The sequence below is a fragment of the Manis javanica genome, chromosome 6, assembly GCF_040802235.1.
Source record: "Manis javanica isolate MJ-LG chromosome 6, MJ_LKY, whole genome shotgun sequence".
Taxonomy (NCBI): Eukaryota; Metazoa; Chordata; class Mammalia; order Pholidota; family Manidae; genus Manis; species Manis javanica.
The window spans coordinates 88,943,929-88,971,394 of record NC_133161.1 but is presented as its reverse complement, the minus strand read 5'-3'; the positions used below and the strand labels follow the sequence as shown (position 1 = coordinate 88,971,394).

General features: G+C 39.6%; 2 protein-coding genes across 6 annotated transcripts in view; one reads left to right on the top strand and one right to left on the bottom strand.

Moving 5' to 3' along the window:
- Positions 1 to 1,441: 1,441 nt before the first annotated feature.
- On the top strand, positions 1,442 to 27,166 carry EFCAB10 (EF-hand calcium binding domain 10). Of its 2 annotated transcripts, XM_073239004.1 has the most exons (5): positions 1,442 to 1,864; positions 15,637 to 15,801; positions 15,903 to 15,990; positions 16,786 to 16,855; positions 27,089 to 27,166. In XM_073239004.1, exons 1-5 carry the CDS (start codon positions 1,756 to 1,758, stop codon positions 27,134 to 27,136), a joined length of 480 nt encoding a protein of 159 aa, XP_073095105.1. In that variant the 5' UTR covers positions 1,442 to 1,755; the 3' UTR covers positions 27,137 to 27,166. The 2 variants fall into 2 exon arrangements, with proteins under 2 accessions (XP_073095105.1, XP_036859485.1); XM_037003590.2 differs by lacking the exon at positions 16,786 to 16,855 and having other exon boundaries at positions 1,565 to 1,864.
- RINT1 (RAD50 interactor 1) overlaps positions 26,354 to 27,466 on the bottom strand; it is a 29,186-nt gene continuing 28,073 nt past the window's right edge. For all 4 annotated transcript variants that reach the window (XM_073238999.1, XM_073238998.1, XM_073239001.1 and 1 more), the window contains one exon: positions 26,354 to 27,466. In XM_073238999.1, coding sequence (XP_073095100.1) covers positions 27,274 to 27,466 — 193 coding nt within the window. In that variant the 3' untranslated portion in view covers positions 26,354 to 27,273.

Below are 27,466 nucleotides of genomic sequence, written 5' to 3'. Positions count from 1 at the left end.
TCCTTGCCTCCTTGGAACACCCTCTCTAGACTTTGAAAACAAAGAGCATTATCCTTCTCTGCTCCAGGTCCCAACCACTGGCCATAAAGTCTTTTCTAGTTCTCCTACATGCTCAAGGCACAGAATTCGCAGGGTAGACCCATCCCCTGAAGATTCAGTTCCTTATGTCCACAGCACCTCAGCTACCACCTGTTTCAGGTTTGGTACAGTCTCCTGACCTTCTGGATCCACTTTCTAACTTCTATTTTTTAACTGCTTAAATGTTATTGTTGTTAAATGCTGAGATTTAAAAAACATTTCTAAAATATATATAAGGTATAAAGAATTATAATCCATAGCGCCTGTGAACCTACCACTCATGTAATGAAAAATCACATTACTATTACACCTGGGGTCCTCAGGATAGTTCCCCATAAACCCATTCCTTTTCCTCTCACCTCCAAGGCAAAAACTGAGCTCCATTTTCTGTATAGCTTTCCTTTGCATTTAACAGATTTCCTACATATATTTGAATCTATCAACAACACATTGCTTAGTTTTGTATGTTTTTAAACTTCATATAAATTGATTTATACAGCATACATTCATTCTCCAGACAATGTTTTTGAGATTCACTCATTTTGTTACAAGTACCTTTATAGTATTTGCATTGTTGCAATGTTTTATAGTATTCCATTGTGTAACACACCAGTTTTTAGAAATCCTTCTAGTCTTGATTACCTTTGGGCTGCTGTGTTTTCTATTATGAACAGTGCCACTGTGAACATTTTTGTACACATTCCTGGTACATGTATACAAGAGTTGCTCTATGAGTGGAATTTCTGGATCATAGTGTAGAAACATGTTTATATTGCCAAGATAATTCCAAATTGTTTTCCAAGGTGAATGATTTCTAATTCATCCCATCATGACCGTTTTGTTACACTATATTCTTGCCAGCACGTTGGTATTGACCAGCTTCCTAATATTTATCAGTCCAGTAGATGTAAAATGCCATTTTCTTGTGGTTTTAATTAACTTACAGGTTTGCTGAGGAGGCTGAAAATATTTTCTATACGGATTGGCCATTTGTCTTTCCTCTTCTTGTAGCACCTGTTCCGGATTCACTCTATGGTGAAGGGTGAGGGCACAGGCGTTAGAGCCCAGCACTCAGGACAGAAGTCCCAGCGTAGAGGTTAGCTTCACAGGTACTACGATGACTCGGTAGAGGCCCTCCTGACCACCTGCATCCCACCTTACTCCGTGACTCTTCCTCAAAACTACTGAGAGGTGGTCTCTGTCTCTTAAGACCAGCTCCAGGCAGTCTAGTTGAGCAGCAAACGGAGATACTGGAGCTAAGGATCCAGGCATGCCTCCTGACCCACAATCCGGTAGAGAAAACGGGTTAGTTACCGTTGCCCCCATTGTGCTGCAGGCTGCTCACCCCAAAGACGCTACCCGGGTCTTCCTGCTGGGACATCCCCAGAATTACGCAAGTTCCCTCGGTTACTAGGTCATCCTGTGCCATTAGCTTATGAGGTTTCACTCACTGGACCAACAGGTACCGAGCTAGGTGGTAGGGACAGAATCCCACAAGGATCCGCACTGGCCTCCCTCAGGCCTCCACGTTGGCGCCAGCCCACACCCGTGAGGACTCCCCGAGCGCCCCAGACGCGGCCCAGGGGAGGCGTGCCACGTGACCGCACTCGGCGGAGGTGGCGGGGCCGCACGGCCGCGACGCTACCTGGTCGCCGCGCAACGGCGCGACGCTGCGCAATGGAGGCTGGCGGCAGCAGGGAGGTGGAGGCCAGGAATTACTTGGAAAAGCATCGGATTATGGAGTTGCTAAACTATCTTACCAGCTCCCTGCTCTTTTTCCGGCCAGGTAAGAGACTTGCCTACCACCCCGGCCTTCTCTCCCGCCCGTCTCCCCACAAGGAGCGGCTCCCAGAAATGCCCGGTAGCACCGGGCTGCGTCCCCCCCAGGTGCTCCCCGTCTGCACACGCACACTCTCCTGCCACTTGAGCCCTTCTGCTGCCAGCTGACTCTGTGGCCTTCCACGAAACAAGTCCTTGCTGACCGGAAGTCCTTGCTGACCGGCTTTTAATGCTTACCACTAGCCTGGTGCGGAGGGACTCCCGCAGGTGCGGGGCTCGCAGCGGATGGGAGGGAGGCTCCAGGTCCGGGAGCCTGGCGCCCGCCCGGCTCCACCCCTCTGTACTGTGTGACTTTGGAAAGGAGCCTGCACTTCAGTCTCCTCTTCTGGAAAATGTATATAATACTACCGGTCTCATGGAAACGTGAGGAAAATTAAATGAAGAAAATATAAATCATCCCTATGCCTGGCAAGCGTTACCCCTCACCTCACAGAGTGAATGGTAAGGGATCTCAGAAATTGACAGGGTAAGACGATGTTCTTGAAGAGACAGCTTTTATTGATTTTTTAAAAAACATTTGGCCCCTTTACAAAGTTTGAATCATTTCATAATTTTTGGGTGGTGTGTGTTTTAAAAGTTATGTTAAGGTGAAAATGGCTTTGTGCCCTTGTTCCCTGGGTGCAGAATTATAACTTGCTGGCCTCCATATGGAGTGTACAGAATGCCAAGTTATCCATTTGCCACGATGTAAGGAAATGGAAATACCAAACATTCCGGCTTTGCCAAAAACTACTCAACAATATGATCAAGTAGAGGGTGATCAAGTTCTCTCTAGTTCTTTGTAATAACCACAGTGTTGCTCATGGAAAACTTTATAAAATTATATATCAATGATACCTTAATAAAAAAAAGTTCTTTCTAGTTGTTTTGAAAGATAATGCAACTTTTGAAAGTGAAAAAACAAGTAGGAAGGAATGCACTTTTTTTTTTAATGCCTGGGGGTAGAGTGCTATCAAGCTAATTTTCCTGGAAAAGTAATTAATTTCTTGCTAGTGTTTGGTACTGTGACGGTGAAAATAGTCTTTTGCTGTTAGATGTAACAATAACAACTTCATTTCTGTGTATATATTATATATGTATATATATGTACATATACTTACACACACACACACATATGGATCATTATTAAGATATCCAACAAAGTAACTGAACTGTTATTCTTGAAAGCCTGATTTTAAGGCATTTGGTTTTTCAAAACAATGTGTTATTACATTCATACTAACCTCGAATGTTCATTATATATAGATGAATTTTAATTTTTAACTTTAATTTTCCCCAACTTAATGAGTGATATATTCACTATATAAGAACATTTGTCAATGTATATTTTAAATTTGCATTTTGATTTTTATCAAAGTCTATGTATATCAAATATATATATAGCTTATTATCAAAAAGCACTCCAAGACTTGTAATGAATAACAACATTCCCCTCCGTAGCCCAGATTCCCTCTGTGCTTAATAAATTATTTTCAACTGCTATAGCTATTTCCTTTGCTATTTAATTTGATATTTCTAAATCACAGACTTAACTTTACTTCTTAATGTCCCCCCTCCTCCCAGGTTTAGATTTAGCTTACACTATAGATGAAAATTTAGCTCTCTTGGGTGCGTGTGCTTATGCACACACACACATACACAACTCTACCTGCTCCCACTCTCCCTAACCTTCCCAGTAAAATTAGAACACAGTTTTGCTATGACCAGTATTCAGAATTTACATTATTATTAGGCAAATATCCACAGCTAATCCATGTTGTATGCTATATTTCCTTTGCTGTTTTCCCTGAAATTAATACTACATTTTGAATATTTGCTCAAATTTTCTGTGTAATTATCACTAATCATCCATATCCTCTTTTTGCACACAGATCATCTCTTATTACATTTATATCCATCAGGTAATCACCACCCCTTTTAATTCCCCCAGCTCTCTGTCTTCTTGCTCCAGTCTGGACTGAGTTCAGCTGCCCGGCTCTACAGTTAATGATCAGGGATTTCCCACACTCTGATCCTAAAAATCTCTACACCTCTTTCCTGTACTGAGCCTGTTTTATGGCACTTGGACTCTCTCGTTTCTCCCCTTCCTCTAGTAGAACATAACCTCTAGTGTCTTCCTAAGAGAGTGTACTTTGACCAGTAAATATTTTGAGAACTCACATGTATGGCAATGTCTTACTTATGCTCGACCATCAGGATGGTAACAGGTGGATACAATTCCCAATTGGAAAATGCTGCCCTCAGAATTTTGAGGGTATGCTCTGTTGTCCTCTAATTTCCAGTGTTGCTCTGAAGAAATTTGAAGTCATGACATCACCAGACTCTTGATCTGTATATAAAACATGAATTTTCTTTCTGAGAGTTTTTAGGATTGTTTTTTGATCTTATCCCTAGTGTTCCAGATGGTCATATGCCTTGAAGTGGGTTTGTTTTGGGGTTTGCTGGTTTTTTCTAATTCACCGTGCTAGGTACTTTGTGTGTGTGTGTGTGTTTAATTTGTAGGCTTTTTAAGTCTCCTGCTCTCTTCCTGGGCTTTTTCTCTCAAGTTCTTTATTATGTCAACCAACTTAGTACCTCAAGAATTGTCTTTTTCCTTCAATATACAAAACTTTGAACCAATATGGCAAAAATAGAATTCTCCTATAGAAAGCATGATGGGGAAAGATAATCTAAGTAGATAGATAGATAGATAGATAGATAGATAGATAGATAGATAGATAGATAGATAGACAGACAGATAGATAGATAGACCGTCATAACTGACTAGACTTGAGGGTTGCAGACCCTTGCCATATTTGAGTTAGTAGAGCATGGTACAGTCTGTAAGCTTTAGAAGCATATTGCCTCGATTCATTCTAACTGTGTGGTCTTGGGTAAGGACTACTGTAGGTAGTAAATGAAGGAATCTATAGGCAGTGTTGACAGTACTGGTCACATAGTAAGGGCTCAATAAGTATTAGCTATTATTATTAAAATGTTGAATTTGAGGTTTGCCTGCCCTGAAGAACTGTTTGTCATTATCAGCAGATACTTATGTAACTCAGGTGGTTAGCAACGTTTGGAACTTCCCTATGTGTTTTAAAAAGTTTCTATCTTTGTTATATATGTTTCTGTTATAAGCATTTTCAAAACAATTTTAGAAGCTGGAGTATAAATTAGACTCCAGACAGAAACATTATAGCATCTTATGTAGTCTCTCTCAATGATGTACAGCAATAAGCCTTCATCCAAGTAACACACCAAGTTCCATTAGCATTATTTACTTATTTTAGCCTTAAAAAGAGATGTGAGTTGAAATTCAAACTTGGCCTTTTCTCTCCTGAATTTAATACACACTTCAGGGGAAAAGTAACAGAGGACTATGTACATGAGTGACTGCCTTTAAAAACCTATTGGTTGCTATGGTCTATAAAAATTTGTACAAAAAGGCACGGAGAGATTTTAAAACATCACAATGGGTGAGCCCTATTTAAATAAAAGTATTTAAATTGACTTTTACTTTTCTTTTTTGAGAGGGCATCTCTCATATTTATTGATTGAATGGTTGTTAACAACAATAAAATTCTGTATAGGGGACTCAATGCACAATTGTTAATCAACCCCAAGCCTAATTCTCAACAGTCTCCAATCTTCTGAAGCATAATGAACAAGCTCTTACATGGTGAACAAATTCTTACATACTGAATAAGTTCTTATATGGTGAACAGTGCAAGGGCAGTCATCACAGAAACTTTCGGTTTTGATCACGCATCATGAACTATAAACAATCAGGTCAATTATGATTATTTGTTTGATTTTTATACTTGATTTATATGTGAATCCCACATTTCTCCCTTATTATTATTATTATTGTTATTATTATTTTTAATAAAATGCTGACGTGGTAGGTAGATGCAAGATAAAGGTAGAAAACATAGTTTAGTGCTGTAAGAGGGCAAATGTAGATGATCAGGTGTGTGCCTATATACTAAGTATTAATCCAAGCTAGACAAGGGCAACAAAACATCCACGGATGCAGAAGATTTCTCTCAGAACAGGGGGGGTGAGGTTCTAAGCCTCTCCTCTGTTGATCCCCAATTTCTCACCTGATGGCCCCCTACAATTGTGCCTGTCTTAGGTTGTTCCTCCCTTGAGGAATCTTACCCGTCTCTGGCTAACCAGTCATCTTCCGGGGCCATACAGGGAAATGTAAGGTTGGTAAGTGAGAGAGAAGCAATATTGTTTGAAAAGGTTAGCTTTTTACTTCTTCGCAGATTTATGCCCTGTGGCCTCTATGCCCAGCATTTGTCTTGAGGTATCTTTACCACTTGGAAAAATTTTGATACTCGGTAATTTCGATATGAGGCATGAATTCTACTTAAGGGTTGTAATTAGGAAGGAAGAAGAAAAGCTGTAGAAGCAGCAGACGGAAGAAAACATGGGAAGATTGATTATTTCTTTGACATATCTTCTTGTAGAGTAACATAAGCATGTATAGGTTTTAAACTACTAATTAAATTGCATACACACATTAACATAATAGGAATACAGCTACCTAACCAAAGCAGACCTACAATTACCAGCCATCTCCAGTGAAACCAAGAAAACCAGTTAGGCACCCTAGGCATTTGTGAAAACTTATCAATGATATGATGGATATTGTCTAACTGAATTTGAATAGTTTGAGAAAAATCAGACAAATTAAAACAACACATTCCTGGGAACTGTTCACATCCCATATGTTCTTTTAACAGTAGATAGTCCATAGTCGCAAGACTTTGGAGTGCTGCAACTTGCACTTCTCCTAATTCTTGGTTGAGTTCTGACAGTATAGATACAGTCAAATTTGTTGTTTTACTGTGTGCACAGGCCAGCTTAGATATCTCCTTCTTCATTCCAATGGCAAGTCCAGGAACCAGTGGGATGAATGCAGCTACAACTGCAACAGCGCCAGGATCTTTGTTGAAGTTTTTTGATGATCATCTTCTGGAATGACTCTTCCAGAGAATGTTGATGTTGGAAGTTCTTCTTCATATCGTATATTAATTCGTTTTCTGAGTAGCCAAATTAGCCTTTGATCCTCTGTGTAAACAAAAACAAACCTTTGCCCACACTTTGATATGCCCTTTATACCATTGTGAAGAACTTATTGGAGATCACCACACAGGAACTACTTTTTTTTCTTTTTTTTATTATCAGAAAAATGTATTTCCATAGCTGATCATCTGATACCTTTTAAATGATCAAAATTAAGGATATTTAAAAGCATGCATTAATCGTTGATTTACAGTTAGTTTTATCCTATTAGGAAGTAATTCCCCTTTTCTTTTTTGTTATCATTAATCTACAATTACATGAAGAATATTATGTTTACTAGGCTCTCTCCTATACCAGGTCTCCCCCACAAACCCCTTTACAGTCACTGTCCATCAGCATACCAAAATGTTCTAGAATCACTACTTGTCTTCTCTGTGTTGTACAGCCCTCCCATTTCTCCCCCCCCATTATGCATGCTAATCATAATACCCTCTTTCTTCTTCCCCCACTTATCCCTCCCTACCCACCCATCCTCCCCAGTCCCTTTCCCTTTGGTACCTGTTAGTCCATTCTTGGGTTCTGTGATTCTGCAGCTGTTTTATTCCTTCAGTTTTTCCTTTGTTCTTATACTCCACAGATGAGTGAAATCATTTGGTATTTCTCTTTCTCCGCTTGGCTTATTTCACTGAGCATAATACCCTCTAGCTCCATCCATGTTGTTGCAAATGGTAGGATTTGTTTTCTTCTTATGGCTGAGTAATATTCCATTGTGTATATGTACCACATCTTCTTTATCCATTCATCTACTGATGGACACTTAGGTTGCTTCCAATTCTTAGCTATTGTAAATAGTGCTGCGATAAACATATGGGTGCATCTGTCTTTTTCAAACTTGAGTGCTGCATTCTTAGGGTAAATTCCTAGGAGTGGAATTCCTGGGTCAAATGATAAGTCAATTTTGAGTGTTTTGAGGAACCTCCATACTGCTTTCCACAATGGTTGAACTAATTTACATTCCCACAAGCAGTGTAGGAGGGTTCCCCTTTCTCCACAACCTCGCCAACATTTGTTGTTGTTTGTCTTTTGGATGGCAGCCATCCTTACTGGTTTGAGGTGATACCTCATTGTGGTTTTAATTTGCATCTCTGTGATAATTAGCGATGTGGAGCATCTTTTCATGTGTCTGTTGGCCATCTGTATTTCTTTTTTGGAGAACTGTCTGTTCAGTTCCTCTGCCCATTTTTTAATTGGATTATTTGTTTTTTGTTTGTTGAGGTGGGTGAGTTCTTTATATATTTTGGACATCAAGCCTTTATCGGATCTGTCATTTACAAATATATTCTCCCATACTGTAGGGTACCTTTTTGTTCTATTGATGGTGTCTTTTGCTGCACAGAAGCTTTTCAGCTTAATATCATCCCAATTGTTCATTTTTGCTGTTGTTTTCCTTGCCTGGGGAGATATGTTCAAGAAGAGGTCACTCATGTTTATGTCTAAGAGGGTTTTTGCCTATGTTTTTTTCTAAGAGTTTTATGGTTTCATGACTTACATTCAGGTCTTTGATCCATTTCGAATTTACTTTTGTGTATGGGATTAGACAATGGTCCAGTTTCATTCTCCTACATGTAGCTGTCTAGTTTTGCGAGCACCATCTTTTGAAGAGACTGTCATTTTGCCATTGTATGTCCATGGCTCCTTTATCAAATATTAATTGACCATATATGTTTGGGTTAATTTCTGGAGTCTCTAATCTGTTCCACTGGTCTGTGGCTCTGTTCTTGTGCCAGTACCAAATTGTCTTGATTACTATGGCTTTGTAGTAGAGCTTGAAGTTGGGGAGTGAGATCCCCCCTACTTTATTCTTCTTTATCAGGATTGCTTTGGCTATTCGGGGTCTTTGGTATTTCCATGTGAATTTTTGAACTATTTGTTCCAGTTCGTTGAGAAATGTTGCTGGTAATTTGATAGGGATTGCATCAAATCTGTATATTACTTTGGGAAGGATGGCCATTTTGACAATATTAATTCTTCCTAGCCACGAGGATGGGATGAGTTTCCACTTGTTAGTGTCCCCTTTAATTTCTCTTAGGAGTGACTTGTAGTTTTCAGGGTATAGGTCTTTCACTTCTTTGGTATGGCTTATTCCTAGGTATTTTATTCTTTTTGATGCAATTATGAATGGAGTTGTTTTCCTGATTTCTCTTCCTATTGGTTCATTGTTAGTGTAAAGGAAAGCCACAGATTTCTGTGTGTTAATTTTGTATCCTGCAACTTTGCTGTATTCCAATATCAGTTCTAGTAGTTTTGGAGTGGAGTCTTTAGGGTTTTTTATGTACAGTATCATATCATCTGCAAATAGTGACAGTTTAACTTCTTCTTTACCAATCTGGATTCCTTGTATTTCTTTGTTTTGTCTGATTGCCGTGGCTAGGACCTCCAGTACTATGTTAAATAGCAGTGGGGAGAGTGGGCATCCCTGTCTTGTTACCGATCTCAGAGGAAAAGCTTTCAGCTTCTCGCTGTTCAGTATAATGTTGGCTGTGGGTTTATCATATATGGCCTTTATTATGTTGAGGTACTTGCCCTCTATACCCATTTTGCTGAGAGTTTTTATCATGAATGGATGATGAATTTTGTCAAATGCTTTTTCAGCATCTATGGAGATGATCATGTGGTTTTTGTCTTTTTTTTTTGTTGATGTGGTGGATGATGTTGATGGATTTTCGAATGTTGTACCATCCTTGCATCCCTGGGATGAATCCCACTTGGTCATGGTGTATGATCCTTTTGATATATATTTGAATTCAGTTTACTAATATTTTGTTGAGTATTTTTGCATCTATGTTCATCAGGGATATTCGTCTGTAGTTTTCTTTTTTGGTGGGGTCTTTGCTTGGTTTTGGTATTAGGGTGATGTTGGCTTCATAGAATGAGTTTGGGAGTATTCCCTTCTCTTCTATTTTTTGGAACACTTTAAGGAGAATGGGTATTATGTCTTCTCTGTGTGTCTGATAAAATTCCGAGGTAAATCCTTCCGGCCAGGGGGTTTTGTTCTTGGGTAGTTTTTTTATTACCATTTCAATTTCTTTGCTCGTAATTGGTTTATTTAATTTTTGTGTTTCTTCCTTGGTCAGCCTTGGAAGGTTGTATTTTTCTAGGAAGTTGTCCATTTCTTGTAGGTTTTCCAGCTTGTTGGCATATAGGTTTTCATAGTAGTCTGTAAGAATTCTTTGTATTTCTGTGGAGACTGTCATGATTTTTCCATTCTCATTCTGATTCTGTTGATTTGTGTTGATTCTCTTAATAAGTTTGGCTAGAGGCTTATCTATTTTGTTTATTTTCTCAAAGAACCAGCTCTTGGTTTCTTTGATTTTTGCTATTGTTTTATTCTTCTCAATTTTGTTTATTTCTTCTCTGATCTTTATTATGTCCCTCCTTCTGCTGAGTTTAGGCCTCATTTGTTCTTCTTTTTCCAGTTTCGATAATTGTGATGTTAGACTATTCATTTGGGATTGTTCTTCCTTCTTCAAGTGTGCCTGGATTGCTATATACTTTCCTCTTTAGACTGCTTTCGCTGCGTCCCACAAAAGTTGGGGCTTTGTGTTGTTGTTATCATTTGTTTCTATATATTCCTTGATCTCTATTTTGATTTGTTCGTTGATCCATTGATTATTTAGTAGCATGTTGTTAAGCCTCCATGTGTTTGTGAGCCTTTTTGTTTTCTTTGTAGAATTTATTTCTAGTTTTATACCTTTGTGGTCTGAAAAGTTGGTTGGTAGAGTTTCAATATTTTGGAATATACTGAGGCCCTTTTTATGGGCTAGTATGTGGTCTATTCTGGAGAATGTTCCATGTGCACTTGAGAAGAATGTATATACTGTTGCTTTTGGATGTAGAGTTCTATAGATGTCTATTATGTCCATCTGTTCTAGTGTGTTGTTCAGTGCCTCCATGTCCTTACTTATTTTCTGCCCGGTGGATCTATCCTTTGGGGTGAGTGGCATGTTGAAGTCTCCTAAAATGAATGCACTGCAGTCTATTTCCCTCTTTAGTTCTGTTAGTATTTGTTTCACATATGCTGGTGCTCCTGTGTTGGGTGCATATATATTTAGAATGGTTATATCCTCTTGTTGGACCGAGCCCTTTATCATTATGTAGTGTCCTTCTTTATCTCTTGTTACTTTCTTTGTTTTGAAGTCTATTTTGTCTGATATTAGTACTGCAACCCCTGCTTTCTTCTCTCTGTTGTTTGCCTGAAATATGTTTTTCCATCCCTTGACTTTTAGTCTGTGCATGTCTTTGGGTTTGAGGTGAGTTTCTTGTAAGCAGCATATAGATGGGTCTTGCTTTTTTATCCATTCTATTACTCTGTGTCTTTTGATTGGTGCATTAGGTCCATTTACATTTAGGGTGACTATTGAAAGATATGTACTTATTGCCATTGCAGGCTTTAAATTTGTAGTTACCAAAGGTTCAAGGTTAGCCTCTTTAGTATCTTACTGCCTAAGTTAGCTTGCTTATTGAGCTGTTATATACACTGTCTGGAGATTCTTTTCTTCTCTCCCTTCTTATTCCTCCTCCTCCATTCTTCATATGTTGTGTGTTTTGTTCTGTGCTCTTTTTAGGAGTGCTCCCATCTAGAGCAGTCCCTGTAAGATGCCCTGCAGAGGTGGTTTGTGGGAGGCAAATTCCCTCAGCTTTTGCTTGTCTGGGAATTGTTTAATCCCTCCATCATATTTAAATGATAGTCGTGCTGGATACAGTATCCTTGGTTCAAGGCCCTTCTGCTTCATTGCATTAAATATATCATGCCATTCTCTTCTGGCCTGTAAGGTTTCTATTGAGAAGTCTGATGATAGCCTGATGGGTTTTCCCTTATATGTTACCTTTTTCTCTCTAGCTGCCTTTAAACTCTTTCCTTGTCCTTGATCTTTGCCATTTTAATTATTATGTGTCTTGGTGTTGTCCTCCTTGGGTCCTTTCTGTTGGGAGTTCTGTGTATTTCCATGGTCTGTTCGATTATTTCCTCCCCCAGTCTTCAAAGACACTTTCTATCTCTTTTTCTCTCTCTTCTTCTGGTACCCCTATAATACGGATATTGTTCCTTTTGGATTGGTCACACAGTTCTCTTAATATTGTTTCATTCCTGGAGATCCTTTTCTCTCTCTCTATGTCAGCTTCTATGTGTTCCTGTTCTCTGGTTTCTATTCCATCAATGGCCTCTTGCATATTATCCATTCTGCTTATAAATCCTTCCAGAGTTTGTTTCACTTCTGTGATCTCCTTCCTGGCATCTGTGATCTCCCTACAGACTTCCTCCCTTAGCTCTTGCATATTTCTCTGCATCTCTGTCAGCATGTTTATGATTTTTATTTTGAATTCTTTTCAGGAAGACTGGTTACGTCTGTCTCCTTCTCTGGTGTTGTCGCTGTGATCTTGGTTTGCCTGTAATTTTGCCTTTTCATGGTGATAGAAATAGTTTGCAGAGCTGGGACGAGTGGCAGCTGGAAGAACTTCCCTTCTTGTTGGTTTGTGGCCTTCCTCTCCTGGGAGAACAGCGACCTCTAGTGGCTTGTGCTGGGCAGATGCATGTAGACAGGGCTTCTGATTCCTGCCCCGGCTGCTATGGAGTTTATCTCCGCTGTTGCTGTGGGCGTGGCCTGGCTCAGGCTGCTGCTCCAAAATGGTGGAGGGCTGTTGGAGGGGGAGTAGCCAGGAGGCTATTTATCTCCATAAGGGGCCTCTGTGCTCCCTGTTGCCCAGGGGGTTAGAGTGCCCAGAGATCCCTAGATTCCCTGCCTCTGGACTAAGTGTCCTGGGATGCTTCCGTCCGGTTTTGGGGTCCCTGTCCCTTTAAGACTTCCAAAAAACTCTCACCAAAAAAAAAAAAAAATTAAAAAAAAAAATTAAAAAAAAAAAAGGCACTCGCTTTTCTTTGTCCTAGGGCGTCAGCCTCAGGGACCCTCTCACAGGTCTTGCTGTCCTGTTTCCCTAGTATCCAGGTCCCCGTGCATGCACTGTGTCTGCGCTCTGGTCTGGATGGCTGGGGCTGGGTGTTCAGCAGTCCTGGGCTCCCTCTCCCTCCCTGCTGACTCCTCTCCTCCCGCCGGGAGCTGGGGGCAGGGGGGCTCGGGTCCCGCTGGGCGGGGGCTTGTATCTTACCCCCTTCACGAGGTGCTGGGTTCTCGCAGGTGTGGATGTGGTCTGGATGTTGTCCTGTGTCCTCTGGTCTCTATTCTAGGAAGAGTTGTCTTTGTTATATTTTCATAAATATATGTGGTTTTTGGAGGAGATTTCTGCTGTTCTACTCACGCCGCCATCTTGGATACTAGACTCTGACTTATACTTTTTTATTTTTACGAAAATGTTCATAATTCATGAGACAACTGGAAATTTAAATACAGCCTGGCTGTTTGAGGCTATTAAGCATCTTCTTAAGATGTGTAAATGGTATTGTGATAATGGTATTGTGGTAAGATGAAAAAGGAGTCCCCTTTTCAACAAATGGTGTTGGGGAAACTAAATAACCACAAGGAGAAAAATGAAATTGGACCCCTGTCTTACACCAATCACAAAAATTAACTCGAAATGGATCAAAGACTTATACATAAACTCTGATAGAATAAAACTCTGAGAAGAAAATGTAGGGAAGAAGCTCCTCAACATTAGTCTTGACAAAGATTTTTTTTGGATATGACTTCCAAAACACAAACAACAAAAGTGAAAATCAATTGGAACTACATCACACTTAAAAGTTCTGTATGCACAAGAAAGAATCAAGAAAATGAAAAGGCAACTGACTGAATGGGAGATAATATTTGCAAACCATATATCAGATAAGGGGTTAATATAACTCACTCTACTCAATAATAAAAAAATAAACAATCCAATTAAAAAATGGGCAGAGAACTAAACAGACATCTTTCCAAAGAAGTCATCCAATGACTAGCAGGTACATGAAAAGATGCATCATTTTACTATAATCAGGAAAAGGCAGATCAAAACCACAAGGAGAAATCACCTCACACCTGTCAGAGTGGCTGTCATCAAGAAGGCAAAGGTAACAAGTGTTGGCAAGAATGTGAAGGGAACCCTTGTGCTCTGTTGACAGGAACGCAGACTGGTTCAGCCACTATGGAAAACATTATGGATGTTTCTCAAGAAATTAAAAATAAAACTACCATATGCTCCAGCAATTCTACTTATCGGTGTATATCCAAAGGAAAAGAAAACAGGATATTGAAGAGAAAGAGCTGCACGCACATGTTTATTGCAACATTATTCACAATAGCCAAGATATGGAAACAGCATAAGTGTCCATCAGCAGATGAATGGACGATGAAGGTGTGGTCTATATACAAAGGAATATTTCTCATCCATGCGAAAGAAGGAAATCCTGCTGTTTGCAACAACATGGATGGACCTTGAGGACATTATGCTAAGTAAGATAAGTCAGACAGAGAAAGTGAATACTGTGTGGTATCACTTATATGTGGAGTCTAAAAAGGCCAAACTTGTTAAAACAATGAGTAGAATGGTGGGGGGTGGGGGGAGGTAGGGAGTAAAAGACAAGTCTAATGGTACAAATTTGCACCTAGTAGATAGATAAGTTCTGTAGATCTAATGCACAACATAGTGGTTATAGACAATAATACTACATTATAAACATCAAACTTGCCTAGAGATAGATCGTAATTATTCCCACCACAAAAAAGATATAATTATATGATGTGATAAGTGTTAGCTAACACTAAGATGGCATACCCATTATATAACATATAAATGTATCAAATTGATGTGTTGTATAAACTTACACAATAATACATGTCAATGACATCTCAATTATAAAAGGAGTCTTCATCTTTTAGCAATACACACGCAGATATTTATTAAATAAATATGATTGCTGTGTTTTACTTCAAAATAACACAGGAAGAGAACTGCATGAGACTGTAGTGAAATAAGACTGGCAAATTTTAACACTTGACGTTAAAATGTTGGTGATGGGTTCGTTATACTTTTCTGTTTTGGTGTATGTATGATATTCTCAAAGTGACAAATTGTTAAAAAGAATTATGTATAAATGTATGTATAATTTAACATACATATGTGTGTCTGTGTATATAAAGCCTAGGATTGAAATAAAATGATGCAGCAATAGGAGTGGTATTCATCACCTTAGCTGCTCCATCTTGAACTTCTTCTGGCTTCTTAATCATAACTAACCTGCATTATTTCTGGCAAGTGAATTGATCATGATATTTCATTCACATTGCTTAAATGAAAGCTTGTCAATCCAAAATACTGCTTTTATGTTAGAAATGAACATTTATGCTTCCTAACTGGAAGACTATGTTAACCCAAGAGTCTGGTTTTCTTTATACTTTATCCCTTCTTTTACTGGCCACCTTCTTTCTTGCTTCATGCTGTCTCATTTTTTGATTTTCAACTCTCTACAAATTAGAATCACCTGAGGAGCTTTTTAAAAAAGTGCCCTCGTCCAATCTCTGGCCTTTTTATTCAATCACTTGGGTTGCAGCACTTGTATATTTAACTGTCAATGTCTTGCCTTTCCTGCATGCAAGACCTGTAGCCCTAGTGCCTAGTACTACCTTGAAATAGGTATTTATTAATTGTTAAGTGACAATTTCTATTTATGACATAATTTCATTATCAGAAAGAATTGAAAATATTCTTTTACAGAAAAACCAAGACAGCATTTAATATCTTTGTTGGAACAGCTGAGAATTGCCAGAGTGACAGCTGTGTCTTTTCCTTTCCTTATGGACCACTCTAACATTGTGGCTATGTTTGAGATGATGGACACCTCAAATAAAGGCACCATAACATTTGTGCAGTACAAAGAAGGTGAGTGTGTTCTACAAATTGAGGCAATAGTTCATCGTTCATAACTTTCTCTAGATGAAAATAATTCTCACATTTTCTTTTCTTTTCATTCTGATTTATAGCCCTAAAAGCCCTGGGTCTCTATAATGAAGATGAAGGTTTGAAAGATGATGGATGTGGAATAACTCTGGATAAATTCAGGCAAGAAGTGTAAGTTTATTTTTACATGACCAATACTGAAATAACGTGGCATGATTTTGAAGTACACTTAATACAGTTGATTTTTTATTAAAGTATCGCTGATATGCAATCTTATGTTGGTCTCAAATATACAACACAGTGGTTCAACAGTTACGCATATTATTAAATTCTCACCCCTTCTAGTGTGGTCATTATCTATCAATGTAGTAAGATGTTACAGAATCATTAACTATTTATTATCTGTGCTGTACTACTGTCCCCATGACCAACCTGTATTGGGCCCCTTTATTCCCTCCTCAGCCCCTCCTCCTTGGTCCCCACTAGTCCCTTCTCGGTGTCTATGAGTCTACTGCTATTTTGTTCCTTCTGTTTTGCTTTTATATTCCACAAGTAAGTGAAATCACTGCAATTAGTACCTTTTAAAATAGAGGTTACTACCTTTTCATAGAAACATTTCATTCCCTGGAAACTTGGAGCTGACTAGAAAGTAAGGACAGGGAGGGCTGAGTCTCTAAGCCAAGAGGGTGCAGGATAAGGTGCTGGAGTTAGAAAGTTCCAGAGGCAGCTTCATTCTTTTCTCAATGGGAAACTCCAGTTTTCAAAGAATGAGGCACAGAAGCCCCATTCTGCTGGGAGAACAAACAGAAAAGCTTTGAGCTCAATACACTAGTTGGAAATCTCTGTAAAAAAAAGAGAATAAGGGGGGCGGAGCCAGGATGGCGGTGTGAGTAGAGCAGTGGAAATCTCCTCCCAAAAACACATAGAGCTATGAAAATATACCAAAGAAAAATCTTCCTAAAATAGAGACCACAGGACACAGGACAACATCCAGACCACATCCACACCTGCAAGAACCCAGCGCCTTGTGAAGGGGGTAAGATACAAGCCCCGGCCTGGCGGGACCCAAGCGCCCCTCCCCCCAGCTCCTGGCGGGTGGAAAGAAACCGGTGCGGTTTTTTTTTGGCGAGTGCTTTTTGGAAGCCTTAAAGGGACGGGACCCCATTGCTAGGGAGGCAGGGTGGCGGGACCGGTGAGCAGGTGCCTGGGACCGGCGCCTGAGGACAAAGAATATCCCGCGTTTCTCCCTGCGGGACCGGCGGGCGGGTGCCTGAGACCGGCGCCTGAGGACGGAGGAAATCGTGCATTTTTCCCCTTTTTTTTTCTCTTTTTGGCGAGCGCTTTTTGGAAGCCTTAAAGGGACAGGGACCCTGGTGCTAGGGAGGCAGGGTGGCGGGACTGGTGAGCGGGTGCCTGGGACTGGCGCCTGAGGACAAAGAATATCCCATGTTTTTCCCTGCGGGACCGGGGGGCGGGTGCCTGAGACTGGCACTTGAGGACAGAGGAAATCGCACGTTTTTCCCCTTTTTTTTTCCTCTTTTTTGTGAGTGCTTTTTGGAAGCCTAAAAGGGACAGGGACCCCGGTGCTAGGGAGGCAGGGCGGCGGGACTGGTGAGCGGGTGCCTGGGACTGGCGCCTGAGGACAAAGAATATCGCGCATTTTTCCCTGTGGGACCGGTGGGCGGGTGCCTGAGACCGGCACCTGAGGACGGAGGAAATCGCGCGTTTTCCCCCTTTTTTTCTCTTTTTCGTGAGTGCTTTTTGGAAGCCTTAAAGGGACAGGGACCCCGGTGCTAGGGAGGCAGGGCGGCGGGACTTGTGAGCGGGTGCCTGGGACCAGTGCCTGAGGACAAAGAATATCGAGCATTCCTTCCCTGCGGGACCGGTGGGTGGCTGCTTTTTGGAAGCCTTGAAAGGACAGGGACCCTGGTGCTAGGGAGACAGGGCAGCAGGACCAGTGAGCGGGTGCCTGGGACCGGCACCTGAGGACAAAAAAAAAAAAATCGCATGTATTTTCCTTTTTTTTTTCCTTTCTGTTCCCTCTCTCATTGTTGCTGTTGTTGTTTTGGTTTGGAGAATGCTTTTTGGAAGTCTTAAAGGGGCAGGACAGGTCACTTAGACCAGAGGCAGGGAATCTGGGGATCTCTGGGCACTCTAACCCCCTGGGCAGCAGGGAGCACAGAGGCCCCTTACGGAGATAAATAGCCTCCCGGCCGCTCCCCCTCCAACGGGGCTCCACCATTTTGGAGGAACAGCCCCAGCCAGGCCAAGCCCACAGCAACAGCGGACATAAACCCCAAAGCAACTGGGCAGGAAGCAGAAGCCCTGTCTGCGCACAGCTGCCCAGCACAAGCCACTAGAGGTCGCTATTCTCCCAGGAAAAGGCCACAAACCAACAAGAAGGGAAGCTCTTCCAGCGGTCACTTGTACCAGCTCTGCAAACTATCTCTATCACCATGAAAAGGCAAAACTACAGGCAGACAAAGATCACAGAGACAACACCTGAGAGGGAGACAGACCTAACTAGTCCTCCTGAAAAAGAATTCAAAATAAAAATCATGAACATGCTGACAGAGATGCAGAGAAAAATGCAAGAGCAATGGGATGAGATGCAGATAAAAATGCAAGAGCAGTGGGCTGAGATGCAGAGAAAAATGCAAGAGCAGTGGGATGAAGTCCGGAAGGAGATCACAGATGTCAGGAAGGAGATCACAGAAGTGAAACAATCCCTGGAAGGATTTATAAGCAGAATGGATAAGATGCAAGAGGCCATTGAAGGAATAGAAGCCAGAGAACAGGAACGTATAGAAGCTGACATAGAGAGAGATAAAAGGATCTCCAGGAATGAAACAACACTAAGAGAAATATGTGACCAATACAAAAGGAATAATATTCGTATTATAGGGATACCAGAAGAGGAAGAAAGAGGAAAAGGGATAGAAAGTCTCTTTGAAGAAATAATTGCTGAAAACTTCCCCAAACTGGGGGAGGAAATAATCGAACAGACCATGGAATTACACAGAACTCCCAACAGAAAGGATCCAAGGAGGACAACACCAAGACACATAGTAATTAAAATGGCAAGGATCAAGAACAAGGAAAGAGTTTTAAAGGCAGCTAGAGAGAAAAAGGTCACCTATAAAGGAAAACCCATCAGGCTAACATCAGACTTCTCGACAGAAACCCTACAGGCGAGAAGAGAAAGGCATGATATACTTAATGCAATGAAACAGAAGGGCCTTGAACCAAGGATACTGTATTCAGCACAACTATCATTTAAATATGATGGCGGGATTAAACAATTCCCAGACAAGCAAAAGCTGAGGGAATTTGCTTCCCACAAACCACCTCTACAGGGCATCCTACAGGGACTGCTCTAGATGGGAGCACCCCTAAAAAGAGCACAGAACAAAACACACAACATATGAAGAAAGGAGGAGGAGGAATAATAAAGGAGAGAAGAAAAGAATATCCAGACAGTGTATATAACAGCTCAATAAGCGAGCTAAGTTAGGCAGTAAGATACCAAAGAAGCTAACCTTGAACCTTTGGTAACCACGAATCTAAAGCCTGCAATGACAATAAGTACATATCTCTCAATAGTCACCCTAAATGTAAATGGACTTAATGCACCAATCAAAAGACATAGAGTAATAGAATGGATAAAAAAGCAAGACCCATCTATATGCTGCTTACAAGAAACTCACCTTAAACCCAAAGATAAGCATAGACTAAAAGTCAAGGGATGGAAAAACATATTTCAGGCAAACAACAGAGAGAAGAAAGCAGGGGTTGCAGTACTAATATCAGACAAAATAGACTTCAAAACAAAGAAAGTAACAAGAGATAAAGAAGGACACTACATAATGATAAAGGGCTCAGTCCAACAAGAGGATATAACCATTCTAAATATATATGCACCCAATACAGGAGCACCAGCATATGTGAAGCAAATACTAACAGAACTAAAGAGGGAAATAGACTGCAGTGCATTCATTTTAGGAGACTTCAACACACCACTCACCCCAAAGGATAGATCCACTGGGCAGAAAATAAGTAAAGACACACAGGCACTGAACAACACACTAGAACAGATGGACCTAATAGACATCTATAGAACTCTACATCCAAAAGCAACAGGATATACATTCTTCTCAAGTGCACATGGAACATTCTCCAGAATAGACCACATACTAGCTCACAAAAAGAGCCTCAGTAAATTCCAAAATATTGAAATTCTACCAACCAATTTTTCAGACGACAAAGGTATGATAGTAGAAATAAATTCTACAAAGAAAACAAAAAGGCTCACAAACACATGGAGGCTTAACAACATGCTACTAAATAATCAATGGATCAATGAACAAATCCAAATAGAGATCAAGGAATATATAGAAACAAATGACAACAACAACACTAAGCCCCAACTTCTGTGGGATGCAGCGAAAGCAGTCTTAAGAGGAAAGTATATAGCAATCCAGGCACACTTGAAGAAGGAAGAACAATCCCAAATGAATAGAAGAACAAATGAGGCCTAAAGTCAGCAGAAGGAGGGACATAATAAAGATCAGAGAAGAAATAAACAAAATTGAGAAGAATGAAACAATAGCAAAAATCAACGAAACCAAGAGCTGGTTCTTTGAGAAAATAAACAAAATAGATAAGCCTCTAGCCCAACTTATTAAGAGAAAAAGAGAGTCAACACAAATCAACATAATCAGAAATGAGAATGGAAAAATCACGACAGACTCCACAGAAATACAAAGAATTATTAAAGACTACTATGAAAACCTATATGCCAACAAGCTGGAAAACCTAGAAGAAATGGACAACTTCCTAGAAAAATACAACCTCCCAAGACTGACCAAGGAAGAAACACAAAAGTTAAACAAACCAATTACAAGCAAAGAAATTGAAACAGTAATCAAAAAACTACCCAAGAACAAAACCCCGGGGCCGGACGGATTTACCTCGGAATTTTATGAGACACACAGAGAAGACATAATACCCATTCTCCTTAAAGTGTTCCAAAAAATAGAAGAAGAGGGAATACTCCCAAACTCATTCTATGAGGCCAACATCACCCTAATACCAAAACCAGGCAAAGACCCCTCCAAAAAAGAAAATTACAGACCAATATCCCTGATGAATGTAGATGCAAAAATACTCAATAAAATATTAGCAAACAGAATTCAACAGTATATCAAAAGGATCATACACCATGACCAAGTGGGGTTCATCCCAGGGATGCAAGGATGGTACAACATTCGAAAATCCATCAACATCATCCACCACATCAACAAAAAGAAAGACAAAAACCACATGATCATCTCCATAGATGCTGAAAAAGCATTTGACAAAATTCAACATCCATTCATGATAAAAACTCTCAGCAAAATGGGAATAGAGGGCAAGTACCTCAACATAATAAAGGCCATCTATGATAAACCCACAGCCAGCATTATACTGAACAGCGAGAAGCTGAAAGCATTTCCTCTGAGATCGGGAACCGGACAGGGATGCCCACTCTCCCCACTGTTATTTAACATAGTACTGGAGGTCCTAGCCACGGCAATCAGACAAAACAAAGAAATACAAGGAATCCAGATTGGTAAAGAAGAAGTTAAACTGTCACTATTTGCAGATGATATGATACTGTACATAAAAAACCCTAAAGACTCCACTCCAAAACTACTAGAACTGATATCGGAATACAGCAAAGTTGCAGGATACAAAATTAACACACAGAAATCTGTAGCTTTCCTATACACTAACAACGAATCAATAGAAAGAGAAATCAGGAAAACAATTCCATTCACCATTGCATCAAAAAGAATAAAATACCTAGGAATAAACCTAACCAAAGAAGTGAAAGACTTATACTCTGAAAACTACAAGTCACTCTTAAGAGAAATTAAAGGGGACACTAATAAATGGAAACTCATCCCATGCTCATGGCTAGGAAGAATTAATATCGTCAAAATGGCCATCCTGCCCAAAGCAATATACATATTTGATGCAATCCCTCTCAAATTACCAGCAACATTCTTCAATGAATTGGAACAAATAATTCAAAAATTCATATGGAAACACCAAAGACCCCAAATAGCCAAAGCATTCCTGAAAAAGAAGAATAAAGTAGGGGGGATCTCACTCCCCAACTTCAAGCTCTACTACAAAGCCATAGTAATCAAGACAATTTGGTACTGGCACAAGAACAGAGCCACAGACCAGTGGAACAGATTAGAGACCCCAGAAATTAACCCAAACATATATGGTCAATTAATATTTGATAAAGGAGCCATGGACATACAATGGCAAAATGACAGTCTCTTCAACAGATGGTGCTGGCAAAACTGGACAGCTACATGTAGGAGAATGAAACTGTACCATTGTCTAACCCCATATACAAAGGTAAACTCAAAATGGATCAAAGACCTGAATGTAAGTCATTAAACCATTAAACTCTTGGAAAAAAACATAGGCAAAAACCTCTTAGACATAAACATGAGTGATCTCTTCTTGAACATATCTCCCCGGGCAAGGAAAACAACAGCAAAAATGAGCAAGTGGGACTACATTAAGCTGAAAAGCTTCTGTACAGCGAAAGACACCATCAATAGAACAAAAAGGAACCCTACAGTTGGGAGAATATATTTGAAAATGACAGATCCGATAAAGGCTTGACATCCAGAATATATAAAGAGCTCACACGCCTCAACAAACAAAAAACAAATAACCCAATTAAAAAATGGGCAGAGGAACTGAACAGACAGTTCTCCAAAAAAGAAATACAGATGGCCAGCAGAAACATGAAAAGATGCTCCACATCGCTAATTATCAGAGAAATGCAAATTAAAACTACAATGAGGTATCACCTCTCACCAGTAAGGATGGCTGCCATCCAAAAGACAAACAACAACAAATGTTGGTGAGGCTGTGGAGAAAGGGGAACCCTCCTACACTGCTGGTGGGAATGTAAATTAGTTCAACCATTGTGGAAAGCAGTATGGAGGTGCATCAAAATGCTCAAAACAGACCTACCATTTGACCCAGGAATTCCACTCCTAGGAATTTACCCTAAGAACGCAGCAATCAAGTTTGAGAAAGACAGATGCACTCCTATGTTTATCGCAGCACTATTTACAATAGCCAAGAATTGGATGCAACCTAAATGTCCATCGGTAGATGAATGGATAAAGAAGATGTGGTACATATACACAATGGAATACTACTCAGCCATAAGAAGTGGAAAAATCCAACCATTTGCAGCAACATGGATGGAGCTGGAGAGTATTATGCTCAGCGAAATAAGCCAAGCGGAGAAAGAGAAATACCAAATGATTTCACTCATCTGAGGAGTATAGGAACAAAGGAAAAACTGAAGGAACAAAACAGCAGTGGAATTACAGAACCCAAAAATGGACTAACAGGTACCAAAGGGAAAGGAACTGGGGAGGATGGGTGGGCAGGGAGGGATAAGGGGGGGGGAAGAAGGGGGGTATTAAGATTAGCATGCATTGGGGGGAGGGAGAAAGGGGAGGGTGGGCTGCACAACACAGAGAGGACAAGTAGTGACTCTACAACATTTTGCTAAGCTGATGGACAGTAACCGTAATGTGGTTGTTAGGGGGGACCTGATATAGGGGAGAGCATAGTAAACATAGTATTCTTCATGTAAGTGTAGATTAAAAATTTAAAAAAAAAGAAGAAAGAAAGAAAAGAAGAGAGAGAGAGAGAGAGAGAGAGAGAGAGAGAAAAGAAAGAAAGAAAGAAAGAAAGAAAGAAAGAAGGAAGGAAAGGAAGGAAGGAAGGAAGGAAGGAAGGAAGGAAGGAAGGAAGGAAGGAAGGAAGGAAGGAAGGAAGGAAGGAAGGGAAAGGAAAGGAAAGGGAAGAAAGAAAGAAAGAAAGAAAGAAAGAAAGAAAGAAAGAAAGAAAGAAAGAAAGAAAGAAAGAAAGAAAGAAAGAAAGGAAGGAAGGAAGGAAGGAAGGAAGGAAGGAAGGGAAATGAAAGGAAAGGGAAGAAAGGAAGGAAGGAAGGAAGGAAGGAAGGAAGGAAGGAAGGAAGGAAGGAAGGAAGGAAGGAAGGAAGGAAGGAAGGAAGGAAGGAAGGAAGGAAGGAAGGAAGGAAGAAAGAAAGAAAGAAAGAAAGAAAGAAAGAAAGAAAGAAAGAAAGAAAGAAAGAAAGAAAGAAAGAAAGAAAGAAAGAAAGAAAGAAAGAAAGAAAGAAAGAAAAGAAAGAAAGAAAGAAAGAAAGAAGAAAGAAAGAAAAGGGGGATTACTCCTTAACAGGATAAAACTATTGGTAAATCAAAGATCAACCCATGCTTTAAATATCCTTAATGTTGATCACTTAAAGGGTGTCAGATGGAGCTATGGAGGTACTCTTTTCTGATAATATTCCTTTCTCTTAATTAAAAAAAAGAAAAAAAAAGCAGTTACTGTGTGCTGACCTCCAATGAGTTCTGCACAGTGGTATAGAGGGCATGTCAAAGTGTGGGCAAAGGGTCTGTTTGTTTCTATGCAGAAGATCAAGGCCTAGCTTGGATACCCAGAAAATGAACTAAGATACGATATGAGGAGGAGCTTCCAGCATCAGCACTCTCTGGAGGACTTGTGCAGGGGGATGATCATCAAAAAGCCTCCACAGGGATCCGGACGATGCTGCGGTTGTGGCTGCATCCAGCCCACCGTCTCCTGGACTTGCCATAGGAATGAGGAGGGAGATGTCTAGGCTGGCATGTGCATACAGTGAGACAACGAATTTGACCGGATCTGTACTGTTGGAACTCAACCAGGAGTTGGGAAGGGTGCAAGTTGTAGCACTCCAAAATCTCATGACTATAGACTATCTATGGTTAAAAGAACATATGGGATGTGAACAGATCTCAGAAATGGGCTGCTTTGTCTGATGGTTCAAGTACAGTTGGACAATATCCATCATATCATAGATAAATTTTCACAAATGCCTAGGGTGCCTAAATGGTTTTCTTGGCTTCACTGGAGATGGATGGTAATTATAGATTTGCTTTGTTTATGTCACCGTATTCCTATTATGTTAATATGTGTGTGCAAATTAGTTAGTAGTTTAAAACCTATACATACTTAAGGTACTATGCAAGAAGATATGTCAAAGAAATAATCAATCCTCCCATGTTACCTTCATATGCTACATCTATAGCTTTTCTTCTTCCTTCCTAATTACAACCCTTAAATAGAATTCGTGCCTCATATCGAATTTACCGAGTATCATAATTCCTCCAGGTGGTAAAGATACCTCGAGACAAGTGCTGGGCATAGAAGCCACAGGGCATAAATCTGCAAAGAAGTAAAAAGCTAACCTTTTCAAACAATATGGCTTCTCTCTCACTTACCAACTTTACATTTCCCTGTATGGCCCCGGAAGATGACTGGTTAGCCAGAGACGGGTAAGATTCCTCAAGGGAGGAACAACCTAAGACAGGCACAGTTGCAGGGGGGCCATCAGGTGAGAATTTGGGGATCAACAGAGGTGAGGCTCAGAACCTCACCCCCCCTGCTTTGAGAGAAATCTTCTGCATCCGTGGATGTCTTGCTGCCCTTGTCTAGCCTGGATTAATACTTAGTCCATAGGCACACACCTGATGATCTGATCATCTACATTTGCCTTCTTACAGCACTAAACTATGTTTTCTACCTTTATCTTGCATCTACCTACCACTTCAGCATTTTATTAAAAATAAAAATAATAATAATAATAGGAGAAATGTGGGATCAACATATAAATCAAGTACAAAAATCAAACGAATATTCATATTTCACCTGATTGTTTATAGTTCATAATGCGTGATCAAAACTGAAAGTTTCTGTGATGAATGCCCTTGTACTGTTCACCATGTAAGAATTTATTCACTATGTAAGAATTCGTTCACCATGTAAGAACTTGTTCGTTATGCTTCAGAAGATTGGAGACTGACGAGAATTAGGCTTGAGATGGATTAATGATTGTACATTGAGCATTGACCCCCCTATACTGAATTTTATTGTTGTTAACAACCATTTGATCAATAAATATGAGAGATGCCCTCTCAAAAAATAAAAATAAAAATAAAAATAAATAAAAATAAAAATAATAATAATAATAGGAGAAATGTGGGATCAACATATAAATCAAGTACAAAAATCAAATGAATATTCATATTTCACCTGATTGTTTATAGGTCATAATGCATGATCAAAACCGAAAGTTTCTGTGATGAATGCCCTTGTACTGTTCACCATGTAAGAATTTATTCACTATGTAAGAATTCGTTCACCATGTAAGAACTTGTTCGTTATGCTTCAGAAGATTGGAGACTGACGAGAATTAGGCTTGAGATGGATTAATGATTGTACATTGAGCGTTGACCCCCCTATACTGAATTTTATTGTTGTTAACAACCATTTGATCAATAAATATGAGAGATGCCCTCTCAAAAAATAAATAAAATAAATAAAATAAATAAATAAATAAAAAAGAGAATAATAGAACTACTCTCAAAATATTTTCTCAAAATTATTTATCACAAAGTAAATGTTTATTATAGTATAGGCTGCATGCCAGCCTGATAATTTAGATATGACGTATTACAGCATGAAAATACTAACTAAATGCTAAGTCAGAGAAACAAAATTTGATATTTGTAGAAAACCTCTAGCAAATCTAGCTCAATTTCTTAAAAAGTTTTACTCTGAGATTTAGTAAATCAAGAAATCATAAAAAGTAAGTTTAAAAAGAAAATTAAAAAGAAAGTAAGTTTAAAATTTCCATCTCATTAATCTCATAACTATTAAACAAAAAGTGTTTAATTACATTTCCTACCCCCTGGGAAGTTTGAAGCACAGTGCTCTGGCCTGAAGTGTTTGATCCAAAAGAAAAGACTGCCCAGTGTCATACGGAACAGAACTAGGAGGCATTTTAACTGGAAAGATATTTGTGGAAATGAGAGCAATCCTATTTAAGTCACCATCTCATACTGTGTTTTCTCATGGGAAATACAGTGAATTTCCAACTTAGATACAAGAACTTCAGTTACAAACATGCATTTTAAAGTGATTTTTTAAAAAATGTATTTGCTGTTTGATTATCCACAATAGTCTCCCTTAACTAGCACAGGAAATTGAAAGTTGGTTATAATTCATTATCTTTGCTCTTGCATTTTATTTAACAGACATATTTGGCATTTATATTTGTAAATGGAATTACTCTGAGTTTTCATGGCTTCTGAGTGTTCTGCTTTTGTATTCTCAGGAACAAGAGGACTCAGGAAATATGGTCAACATTTTAGTAACACCGTAAGTCCAAGATAATAAATGATTCTATAAAGTTTTCGACTGTTCAGTTTCATTAATTCAGAACTTCATTCTTTAACTTGAAATCTAACTGGCTTCCTCTTTGTAAAAAAAACAAAGGCAAAAACAAAAAAAAAAGACACATTATTTTCCAGTGTTAGGCCAGTTTGTCCTCAAATTAAGCAGAATCTCAACATCTTGCTGAGCTAGTTTATAAATTCCGACTTCATTTAAAGCTGCTGTGGCAGGAGGTTGCCCTGAAGCTGACTGCAGGACATCTTTCAGAAGTAGGGCAGAACCAATGTTCAAATTCAAAATAATACAGGCTTCTTTTACA

Bases quoted from the DNA above. Each gene is read 5' to 3' on its own strand.
- EFCAB10 (XM_073239004.1), top strand. From the start codon at position 1,756: ATGGAGGCTGGCGGCAGCAGGGAGGTGGAGGCCAGGAATTACTTGGAA. The intron at 1,865-15,636 runs GTAAGAGACTTG...ATTCTTTTACAG, and splicing joins CCTGCTCTTTTTCCGGCCAG to AAAAACCAAGACAGCATTTA. The intron at 15,802-15,902 runs GTGAGTGTGTTC...TCTGATTTATAG, and splicing joins ATTTGTGCAGTACAAAGAAG to CCCTAAAAGCCCTGGGTCTC.